The sequence below is a fragment of the Oncorhynchus keta genome, chromosome 4 (genome assembly GCF_023373465.1).
Source record: "Oncorhynchus keta strain PuntledgeMale-10-30-2019 chromosome 4, Oket_V2, whole genome shotgun sequence".
In the NCBI taxonomy this organism is placed as follows: Eukaryota; Metazoa; Chordata; class Actinopteri; order Salmoniformes; family Salmonidae; genus Oncorhynchus; species Oncorhynchus keta.
Window position 1 is genome coordinate 81,621,609 of NC_068424.1, and position 12,500 is coordinate 81,634,108.

Genomic DNA, 12,500 nt, shown 5'->3' on the forward strand with positions numbered 1-12,500 from the left:
GACATACCTGTGTCTAGCTTTGACATACCTGTGTCTTGCTTTGACATACCTGTGTCTAGCTTTGACATACCTGTGTCTAGCTTTGCAATACCTGTGTCTTGCTTTGACATACCTGTGTCTAGCTTTGACATACCTGTGTCTTGCTTTGACATACCTGTGTCTAGCTTTGACATACCTGTGTCTAGCTTTGACATACCTGCGTCTTGCTTTGACATACCTGCGTCTTGCTTTGACATACCTGTGTCTAGCTTTGACATACCTGTGTCTAGCTTTGACATACCTGTGTCTAGCTTTGACATACCTGCGTCTTGCTTTGACATACCTGCGTCTTGCTTTGACATACCTGTGTCTAGCTTTGACATACCTGTGTCTTGCTTTGACATACCTGTGTCTAGCTTTGACATACCTGTGTCTTGCTTTGACATACCTGCGTCTTGCTTTGACATACCTGCGTCTTGCTTTGACATACCTGTGTCTAGCTTTGACATACCTGTGTCTTGCTTTGACATACCTGTGTCTAGCTTTGACATACCTGTGTCTTGCTTTGACATACCTGTGTCTAGCTTTGACATACCTGCGTTTTGCTTTGACATACCTGCGTCTTGCTTTGACATACCTGTGTCTAGCTTTGACATACCTGTGTCTTGCTTTGACATACCTGCGTCTTGCATCCGCCTCTAAGGACTCTTCAACACTCTTCACATTCTCCTGGCTGCTCTTGGAGCAGTCCTCCTTCCTGGTGTTGTTAGGTGAGCTGCTGTTCTTAGGCAGCTCGTGGCCACCCTGCTGCTGCAGGTGCTGAATAATATTCTGCTGTTGCCATGATTGATTACTGGCTCTGACATAGACAGGCGTGGGGGCCAGGATACTATGGACCGGACTGTTGCTGTTCTGCTTCCGGAATCCCCCTCCACTGCCACCTCTGTCCCGGGAGTGATTCTTCAGCCTGCCCTGGACTGGGGTCCCTCTGTGATCAAAGCTCTCCTGGAGGTATCCTCCTCCTCCTCCTCCTCCTCCTCCTCCTCCTCCTCCTCCTCCTCCACCGGCAGAACTCTGGGATGAATGACTAAACCAGCGCCAACGCAGCCTGAGGATCTGTTTCATATCAAACTCCTTCTTTCCCGACATCCTCCTCTCTTTCTTTCTCTCTTTATTCCTTTCTTTCACGCTTTCTTTCTCTTTTTCTTTCTTTCTTTTCAAAGATGAAGAAGGCAGCAAATCAAATGCACTAGTGTAGAATCCCCCCTAAAACATGGAGGAGGGTAAAGAAAAAGAGCCTATGAATTCAGTTCCAGTATGTTCAGTTCTGTACGCTACCCTCTTCTTCCTTTTGTCTTCTTCCTCCTCCTCCTCCTCCGTTGTTCTTTTAGTGGAGGGCAAGATGGGAACAGTCTCTTTCTCTCTCTCTCTCTCTGCAGCTTTTGTTTCCTTGTGCCTGGTCTTATTTTCCTCTCGCGCTCTCTCTCTCTCTCTCTCTCTCTCTCTGTCTTTCTCTCTATGTATCTCTCAGCTGTTGCTGCTGCTGCCTGTTAGCTAAGTTAATGCACATGCACGATGATACACACTCTCTCTCTCTCTCTTCTCTCTCTCTCTCTCTCTTCTCTCTCTCTCTCTCTCTCTCTTCTCTTCTGTTCTCTGGGTCTCGCTCGCTTCGTGTCCTCACTGCTCACGCAACACACAGGAACCCGAAACAGAAATGTGAAATGTTTAATGTTGGAGTAGGCAGCCCCAGCCCCTCACCAAAGGGAGGGAGAGAGGGAGAGAGGGAGAAGTGGGTGGGATATCATGCGTACAGCATGATGAGGTCACAGCTTAACCAAGTAAATTGTCTCTTCTTTGAGGAAGGGAAGAAAAGAACTACAGCACTATCTCCTCCATCTCAAGTAGCAGGGTCCCTCACCTCAAACCTCACTATCTCCTCCATCGCAAGTAGCAGGGTCCCTCACCTCAACCCTCACTATCTCCTCCTACTCAAGTAGCAGGGTCCCTCACCTCAACCCTCACTATCTCCTCCATCTCAAGTAGCAGGGTCCCTCACCTCAACCCTCACTATCTCCTCCATCTCAAGTAGCAGGGTCCCTCACCTCAACCCTCACTATCTCCTCCATCTCAAGTAGAAGGGTCCCTCACCTCAACCCTCACTATCTCCTCCATCTCAAGTAGCAGGGTCCCTCACCTCAACCCTCACTATCTCCTCCATCTCAAGTAGCAGGGTCCCTCACTCAACCCTCGCTATATCCTCCATCTCAAGTAGCAGGGTCCCTCACCTCAACCCTCACTATATCCTCCATCTCAAGTAGCAGGGTAACTCACCTCAACCCTCACTATCTCCTCCATCTCAAGTAGCAGGCTCCCTCACTCAACCCTCACTATATCCTCCATCTCAAGTAGCAGGGTCCCTCACCTCAACCCTCACTCTCTCCTCCGTCTCAAGTAGAAGGGTCCCTCACCTCAACCCTCACTATCTCCTCCGTCTCAAGTAGCAGGGTCCCTCACCTCAACCCTCACTGTCTCCTCTGTCTTTAGTAGCAGGGTCCCTCACTCAACCCTCACTATCTCCTCCATCTCAAGTAGCAGGGTCCCTCACTCAACCCTCACTATATCCTCCATCTCAAGTAGAAGGGTCCCTCACCTCAACCCTCACTATCTCCTCCATCTCAAGTAGCAGGGTCCCTCACCTCAACCCTCACTATCTCCTCCATCTCAAGTAGCAGGGTCCCTCACCTCAACCCTCACTATCTCCTCCATCTCAAGTAGAAGGGTCCCTCACCTCAACCCTCACTATCTCCTCCATCTCAAGTAGCAGGGTCCCTCACCTCAACCCTCACTATCTCCTCCATCTCAAGTAGCAGGGTCCCTCACTCAACCCTCGCTATATCCTCCATCTCAAGTAGCAGGGTCCCTCACCTCAACCCTCACTATATCCTCCATCTCAAGTAGCAGGGTAACTCACCTCAACCCTCACTATCTCCTCCATCTCAAGTAGCAGGCTCCCTCACTCAACCCTCACTATATCCTCCATCTCAAGTAGCAGGGTCCCTCACCTCAACCCTCACTCTCTCCTCCGTCTCAAGTAGAAGGGTCCCTCACCTCAACCCTCACTATCTCCTCCGTCTCAAGTAGCAGGGTCCCTCACCTCAACCCTCACTGTCTCCTCTGTCTTTAGTAGCAGGGTCCCTCACTCAACCCTCACTATCTCCTCCATCTCAAGTAGCAGGGTCCCTCACTCAACCCTCACTATATCCTCCATCTCAAGTAGAAGGGTCCCTCACCTCAACCCTCACTATCTCCTCCATCTCAAGTAGCAGGGTCCCTCACTCAACCCTTGCTATATCCTCCATCTCAAGTAGAAGGGTCCCTCACCTCAACCCTCACTATCTCCTCCGTCTCAAATAGCAGGGTCCCTCACCACAACAATCACTGTCTCCTCTGTCTTTAGAAGCAGGGTCCCTCGCCTCAACCCTCACTCTCTCCTCCATCTCAAGTAGAAGGGTCCCTCACCTCAACCCTCACTATCTCCTCCGTCTCAAGTAGCAGGGTCCCTCACCTCAACCCTCACTATCTCCTCCCACTTTAGTAGCTGGGTCCCTCACCTCAACCCTCACTATCTCCTCCGTCCCAAGTAGCAGGGTCCCTCACAGCAACCCTCACTATCTCCTCCCACTTTAGTAGCAGGGTCCCTCACTCAACTCTCACTATCTCCTATGTCTCAAGTTTTCAGGGTCCCTCACCTCAACCCTCACTATCTCCTCCGTCTCAAATAGCAGGGTCCCTCACCACAGCAATCACTGTCTCCTCTGTCTTTAGAAGCAGGGTCCCTCACCTCAACCCTCACTATCTCCTCTGTCTCAAGTAGCAGGGTCCCTCACCTCAACCCTCACTATCTCCTCCGTCTCAAGTAGCAGGGTCCCTCACCTCAACCCTCACTATCTCCTCCGTCTCAAATAGCAGGGTCCCTCACCACAACAATCACTGTCTCCTCTGTCTTTAGAAGCAGGGTCCCTCACCTCAACCCTCACTCTCTCCTCCGTCTCAAGTAGAAGGGTCCCTCACCTCAACCCTCACTATCTCCTCCGTCTCAAGTAGCAGGGTCCCTCACCTCAACCCTCACTGTCTCCTCTGTCTTTAGTAGCAGGGTCCCTCACTCAACCCTCACTATCTCCTATGTCTCAAGTATGCAGGGTCCCTCACCTCAACCCTCACTATCTCCTCCATCTCAAGTAGCAGGGTCCCTCACCTCAATCCTCACTATCTCCTCCATCTCAAGTAGCAGGGTCCCTCACCTCAACCCTCACTATCTCCTCCGTCTCAAGTAGCATGTCCCTCACAGCAACCCTCACTATCTCCTCCCACTTTAGTAGCAAGGTCCCTCACTCAACCCTCACTATCTCCTATGTCTCAAGTTTGCAGAGTCCCTCACCTCAACCCTCACTATCTCCTCCGTCTCAAGTAGCAGGGTCCCACACCTCAACCCTCACTATCTTCTCCCACTTTAGTAGCTGGGTCCCTCACCTCAACCCTCACTATCTCCTCCGTCTCAAGTAGCAGGGTCCCTCACCTCAACCCTCACTATCTCCTCCGTCTCAAGTAGCATGTCCCTCACAGCAACCCTCACTATCTCCTCCCACTTTAGTAGCAGGGTCCCTCACTCAACCCTCACTATCTCCTATGTCTCAAGTTTGCAGAGTCCCTCACCTCAACCCTCACTATCTCCTCCGTCTCAAGTAGCAGGGTCCCACACCTCAACCCTCACTATCTTCTCCCACTTTAGTAGCTGGGTCCCTCACCTCAACCCTCACTGTACCCTCCATCTCAAGCAGCAGAGTCCCTCACAGCAACCCTCACGCTATGCTGTCATACATGATGCACACACACACACATATCACATCTGCCGACACAGCACTGCCCCCCCATCTCACAGCATCTCATAGGGAAAGATCTCTCTATGCGGGCAGTCAACCATACAGAATAATGACTCTCTCCTCTCCATCCTCCTCGTACTAGTAGAAACTCAGCATTAATGATAAATCGTCAAGGTCGATAAGCTGCCGCTGCTGATCAGTTTTCAAAGGTTCTTATTTTATAAAAAAGAATGCAGATTCCATTAGAGCTGTTGGGATGTGAACACGTACAAGCAGATGTGTCCAGTATTTAAACGAGACATCCTAACCAACCAAAACTATAGTTTGTTAACAAGAAATTTGTGGAGTGGTATGAAAAACGAGTTTTATTGACTCCAACCTAAAGTGTAATGTAAACTTCCGACTTCAACTGTATACTATTAAAGGTGTATTCCACTTTAAAATAACGTACTTAAAAAAAACAATTAAAACATTATTGTAAAGTGTTACTTAAAGTATACCGTCTTTCCAGAATGCAATTTATTTTGTCAGTATGGGTCCTGTGTGATCAAATAGGTATGATTTTTATACTGTACAGCAGCAAAGTACAATGACTTCTTTCTCACACTAGCTGCTGACAGGGGAAGCTGCTGACAGGGGAAGCTGCTGACAGGGGAAGCTGCTGACAGGGGAGGCTGCTGACAGGGGAAGCTGCTGACAGGGGAGGCTGCTGACAGGGAAAGCTGCTGACAGGGGAAGCTGCTGACAGGGGAGGCTGCTGACAGGGGAAGCTGCTGACAGGGGAAGCTGCTGACAGGAGAAGCTGCTGACTGCTGACAGGGGAAGCTGCTGACTGCTGACAGGGGAAGCTGCTGACAGGTGACAGGGGAAGCTGCTGACAGGGGAAGCTGCTGACAGGGGAAGCTGCTGACAGGAGAAGCTGCTGACTGCTGACAGGGGAAGCTGCTGACAGGAGAAGCTGCTGACAGGGGAAGCTGCTGACAGGGGAAGCTGCTGACTGCTGACAGGGGAAGCTGCTGACAGGGGAAGCTGCTGACAGGAGAAGCTGCTGACAGGTGACAGGGGAAGCTGCTGACAGGGGAAGCTGCTGACAGGGGAAGCTGCTGACTGCTGACAAGGGAAGCTGCTGACAGGGTAAGCTGCTGAAAGGTGACAGGGGAAGCTGCTGACAGGGGAAGCTGCTAACAGGTGACAGGGGAAGCTGCTGACAGGTGACAGGGGAAGCTGCTGACTGCTGACAAGGGAAGCTGCTGACAGGGTAAGCTGCTGAAAGGTGACAGGGGAAGCTGCTGACAGGGGAAGCTGCTAACAGGTGACAGGGGAAGCTGCTGACAGGTGACAGGGGAAGCTGCTGACTGCTGACAAGGGAAGCTGCTGACAGGGTAAGCTGCTGAAAGGTGACAGGGGAAGCTGCTAACAGGTGACAGGGGAAGCAGCTAACAGCTGACAGGGGATGCTGCTGACAGGGGAAGCTGCTGAAAGGTTACAGGGGAAGCTGCTGAAAGGTTACAGGGGAAGCTGCTGACTGACAGGGGAAGCTGCTGACAGGGGAAGCTGCTGACAGGGGAAGCTGCTGACAGGTGACAGGGGAGGCTGCTGACAGGGGAGGCTGCTGACAGGGGAGGCTGCTGACAGGGGAGGCTGCTGACATTGGAAGCTGCTGACAGGTGACAGGGGAGGCTGCTGACAGGGGAAGCTGCTGACAGGGGAAGCTGCTGACAGGGGAGGCTGCTGACAGGGGAAGCTGCTGAAAGGTGACAGGGGAGGCTGCTGACAGGGGAAGCTGCTGACTGTTGACAGGGGAGGCTGCTGACAGGGGAAGCTAGCCTGCTGACTGGTGACAGGGGAAGCTGCTGACAGGGGAAGCTAGCCTGCTGACTGGTGACAGGGGAAGCTGCTGACAGGGAAGCTAGCCTGCTGACAGGTGACAGGGGAAGCTATCCTGCTGACAGGTGACAGGGGAAGCTAGCCTGCTGACAGGTGACAGGGGAAGCTAGCCTGCTAACAGGTGATAGGGGAAGCTAGCCTGCTAACAGGTGACAGGGGAAGCTAGCCTGCTGACAGGTGACAGGGGAAGCTAGCCTGCTAACAGGTGACAGGGGAAGCTAGCCTGCTAACAGGTGACAGGGGAAGCTAGCCTGCTAACAGGTGACAAGGGAAGCTAGCCTTCTGACAGGTGACAAAGGAAGCTAGCCTTCTGACAGGTGACAAAGGAAGCTAGCCTGCTAACAGGTGATAGGGGAAGCTAGCCTGCTAACAGGTGACAGGGGAAGCTAGCCTGCTGACAGGTGACAGGGGAAGCTAGCCTTCTGACAGGTGACAAAGGAAGCTAGCCTACTAACAGGTGACAGGGGAAGCTAGCCTTCTGACAGGTGACAAAGAAAGCTAGCCTGCTAACAGGTGATAGGGGAAGCTAGCCTGCTAACAGGTGACAGGGGAAGCTAGCCTGCTGACAGGTGACAGGGGAAGCTAGCCTTCTGACAGGTGACAAAGGAAGCTAGCCTACTAACAGGTGACAGGGGAAGCTAGCCTTCTGACAGGTGACAAAGAAAGCTAGCCTGCTAACAGGTGACAGGGGAAGCTAGCCTGCTGACAGGTGACAGGGGAAGCTAGCCTGCTGACAGGTGACAGGGGAAGCTAGCCTGCTGACAGCACCCTATTCCCTATATAGTGCACTACTTTTGACGAGAGCCCTATGGGCCCTGGTCTAAAGTAGTGAACCAAATAGTCAACCAAAAAGGAGGAATTCGCAGCTCCTGTACCCACAACCCTTCAAATACTTACTCATATGCTATGAGCCGTCAGTTGACCGTTACACTGATGAGACAAGGAAATATAAAACCGTTAAGATGAGCATCTCTCTCTCTCTCTCTCTCTCTCTCTCTCTCTCTCTCTCTCTCTCTCTCTCTCTCTCTCTCTCTCTCTCTCTCTCTCTCTCTCTCTCTCTCTCTCTCTCTCTCTCTCTCTCTCTCTGTCTCTCTGTCTCTCTGTCTCTCTCTCTCTCTCTCTCTCTCTCTCTCTCTCTCTCTCTCTCTCTCTCTCTCTCTCTCTCTCTCTCTCTCTAATTTATTTGAAATAAATCCTGACATCGGGTCTCAAAGAAAAAATAAATGTGTGTTCATAAAATAGGCTTCCTCTCCACGAATGAGTCATTATACTCTCTGTAGTGCACTATATAGGGAATAGGGTTCTGGTCTAAAGTAGTGCACTATATAGGGAAATAGGTCTCTGGTCTAAAGTAGTGCACTATATAGGGAATAGGGCTCTGGTCTGAAGTAGTACACTATATAGGGAATAGGGGCCACTAGGGCTCTGGTCTAAAGTAGTGTACTATGTAGGGAATAGGACTCTAGTCTAAAGTAGTGCACTATATAGGGAATAGGGCTTTGGTCTAAAGTAGTGCACTATATAGGGAATAGGGCTCTGGTCTGAAGTAGTACACTATATAGGGAATAGGGGCCACTAGGGCTCTGGTCTAAAGTAGTGCACTATATAGGGGATATGGACCTGGTCTAAAGTAGTGTACTCTATAGGGAATAGGACTCTGGTCTAAAGTAGTGCACTATATAGGGAATAGGGCTTTGGTCTAAAGTAGTGCACTATATAGGGAATAGGGCTCTGGTCTGAAGTAGTGCACTATATAGGGAATAGGGTCCCATTTGGAAGGTCATGAGAGACAGGTCTACATTTATGAGGAGATTACATTTAATGTTCCGTTTCTGTCTGAGCCTGCAGCTGAGGTTTTTCCTTGAAACAATAGGAGGACATTTAGTAATATTTGTGGACGACCAAGCCAAGGCAAGGACATAGGACAGTGGGAGTGTCTTTGAGCTACTGTCATACACGGTAATGATTTAAGTATTATGAGTGAAAAATGTTCCTAGATTAAATGATAGAGAGTCTCTTACGGCAAATCAAGCATCACATCACAGAATATAGCACTTCCTTTGGGGCGACAGGGTACCCTAGTGGTTGGAGCGTTGGACTAGTAACCAGAAGGTTGCAAGTTCAAATCCCCGAGCTGACAAGGTACAAATCTGTCGTTCTGCCCCTGAACAAGGCAGTTAACCAACTGTTCCAAGGCCATCGTTGAAAATAAGAATTTGTTCGTAACTGACTTGCCTAGTTAAATAAAATATAATGAGTTATTACCTGTTATTACCTGTTAAAGGAATCCTGCTGGTTATTGCATCCATGCAGTCTTATATCTGGAAGCCTCTAAGTCTTCTAAATCCACACTACTACAAGTCCCCAATGAAATGTCCCATTGTGTTTTATTCCTCCTCTTTAGCTTTCCTTCACAAAGGAAAAGAGCACTTTCTTTTTTTTTTAAAGGAATTTCTTGAAGAGTTCCTTCCTCTGTGCTGCCTCAGCAACAATTACATTCAAACAACCAGGAACAGGGAAGACTTCCTGAAAACTTCCAAAACACAATGGTAGGCTACACTACATACTACTGTGTCCCAAATAATACCCTATCACCTACTGTAGCCGATGTGTGTAAGACCTTTAAACAGGTCAACATTCACACTAGATGGATTACCAGGACGTGTACTCCGAGCATGCGCTGACCAACTGGCAAGTGTCTTCACTGACATTTTCAACCTCTCCCAGTCTGTAACACCAACATGTTTTGAGCAGACCACCACAGTCCCTGTGCTCAAGAACGCCAAGGTAACCTGCCTAAATGACTACCGACCCATAACACTCATGTCTGTAGCCACAAAGTGCTTTGAAAAGTTGGTCATGGCTCACATCAACACCATTATCCCAGAATCCCTAGACCCACTCCAATTTGCATACCACCCCAACACATCCACAGATGACGCGATCTCTACTGCACTCCACACTGCCCTTTCCCACCTGGACAAAAGGAACACCTATGTGAGAATACTGTTCATTGACTACAGCTCAGCGTTCAACACCATAGTGCCTTCAAAGCTCATCACTAAGCTAAGGACCCTGGGACTTAACACCTCCCTCTGCAACTGGATCCTGGACTTCCTGACAGGCCGGCTCCCAGGTGGTAAGGGTAGTAAACAACACATCTGTCACCCCTCAACAGCTTCTCCCCCCCCCCAAGCAATAAGACTCCTGAATAGCTAATAAAATGGCTGCCCAGACTATTTGCATAGTCCGGGTAGCCATTTTTATGCTTCTGCTACTCTGTGTTAATAATCTATTCTGCCCTACCAAGAAAGAAGGCAGTAACTACTCATAGCGTGGAACTGAGAAAAATGGCTTTTATTTACCTTGGTTGTCACGGTAACTTTATACAGTTACTGCTAAACATTTTCTCCTGAACACAACACAATAGAGGCGGGATACTTGTCAACGTGATTAAGCATGTATTGAATGTAGCAAAATAAAATATGAACAAATGAGCAGTTACTGCCTTTTTGCTTGGTAGGGCAGTATGCACAGCCACTTTACATCTACCTACATGCACATATTACCTCATTACCCTCGACTAACCTGTACCCCCTGCACATTGACTCTGTACCGGTACCCCCTGTATATAGCCTCCACATTGACTCTGTACCGGAACCCCCTGTATATAACCTCCACATTGACTCTGTACCATAACACCCTGTATATAGCCTCCACATTGACTCTGTACCGTAACACCCTGTATATAGCCTCCACATTGACTCTGTACCGTAACACCCTGTATATAGCCTCCACATTGACTCTGTACCGTAACACCCTGTATATAGCCTCCACATTGACTCTGTACCGTAACACCCTGTATATAGCCTCCACATTGACTCTGTACCGGTACCCCCTGTATATAGCCTCCACATTGACTCTGTACCGTAACACCCTGTATATAGCCTCCACATTGACTCTGTACCGGTACCCCCTGTATATAGCCTCCACATTGACTCTGTACCGTAACACCCTGTATATAGCCTCCACATTGACTCTGTACCATGACACCCTGTATATAGCCTCCACATTGACTCTGTACCGTAACACCCTGTATATAGCCTCCACATTGACTCTGTACCGTAACACCCTGTATATAGCCTCCACATTGACTCTGTACCGTAACACCCTGTATATAGCCTCCACATTGACTCTGTACCGGTACCCCCTGTATATAGCCTCCACATTGACTCTGTACCGTAACACCCTGTATATAGCCTCCACATTGACTCTGTACCGGTACCCCCTGTATATAGCCTCCACATTGACTCTGTACCGTAACACCCTGTATATAGCCTCCACATTGACTCTGTACCATGACACCCTGTATATAGCCTCCACATTGACTCTGTACCGTAACACCCTGTATATAGCCTCGCTATTGTTATATTGTTGTTAATTTTTTTATAATTTTTTATATTGTTGTTATTTATTTCATATTATTTCAGTTTATTTAGTAAATACTTTATTAACACTTATTTTTCTTATAACTGCATTGTTGGTTAGGGTCTTGTAAGTAAGAATTTCACTGTAAGATCTACCTACACCTGTTGTATTCAGCATTTCACTGTAATGTCTACTACACCTGTTGTATTCAGCATTTCACTGTAAGATCTACCTACACCTGTTGTATTCAGCATTTCACTGTAATGTCTACTACACCTGTTGTATTCAGCATTTCACTGTAAGATCTACCTACACCTGTTGTATTCAGCATTTCCCTGTAAGATCTACCTACACCTGTTGTATTCAGCATTTCACTGTAAGATCTACCTACACCTGTTGTATTCAGCATTTCACTGTAAGATCTACCTACACCTGTTGTATTTAGCATTTCACTGTAAGGTCTACTACACCTGTTGTATTCAGCATTTCCCTGTAAGATCTACCTACACCTGTTGTATTCAGCATTTCACTGTAAGATCTACCTACACCTGCTGTATTCAGCATTTCACTGTAAGATCTACCTACACCTGTTGTATTTAGCATTTCACTGTAAGGTCTACTACACCTGTTGTATTCAGCATTTCACTGTAAGATCTACCTACACCTGTTGTATTCAGAATTTCACTGTAAGATCTACCTACACCTGTTGTATTCAGCATTTCACTGTAAGATCTACCTACACCTGTTGTATTCAGCATTTCACTGTAAGATCTACCTACACCTGTTGTATTTAGCATTTCACTGTAAGGTCTACTACACCTGTTGTATTCAGCATTTCACTGTAAGATCTACCTACACCTGTTGTATTTAGCATTTCACTGTAAGGTCTACTACACCTGTTGTATTCAGCATTTCACTGTAAGATCTACCTACACCTGTTGTATTTAGCATTTCACTGTAAGGTCTACTACACCTGTTGTATTCAGCATTTCACTGTAAGATCTACCTACACCTGTTGTATTCAGAATTTCACTGTAAGATCTACCTACACCTGTTGTATTCAGCATTTCACTGTAAGATCTACCTACACCTGTTGTATTCAGTATTTCACTGTAAGATCTACCTACACCTGTTGTATTCAGCATTTCACTGTAAGATCTACCTACACCTGTTGTATTCAGCATTTCCCTGTAAGATCTACCTACACCTGTTGTATTCAGCATTTCACTGTAAGATCTACCTACACCTGTTGTATTCAGCATTTCACTGTAAGATCTACCTACACCTGTTGTATTTAGCATTTCACTGTAAGGTCTACTACAC

At 48.1% G+C, this 12,500-nt stretch overlaps 1 protein-coding gene across 5 annotated transcripts in view; it reads right to left on the reverse strand.

Moving 5' to 3' along the window:
• Positions 1-9,133, reverse strand: part of LOC118384078 (kelch-like protein 4) — a 56,397-nt gene extending 47,264 nt beyond the window's left edge. For 2 of the 5 annotated variants that reach the window (XM_052517507.1, XM_052517501.1), the window contains exon 1: positions 659-1,675. In XM_052517507.1, the coding sequence (XP_052373467.1) occupies positions 659-1,128 (470 nt within the window). In that variant the 5' untranslated portion in view covers positions 1,129-1,675. Of the gene's footprint in view, positions 1-658; positions 1,676-9,014 lie in introns of those variants that run through there. The other 3 variants (XM_052517516.1, XM_052517492.1, XM_052517512.1) reach the window with 3 other exon arrangements.
• Positions 9,134-12,500: the final 3,367 nt, after the last annotated feature.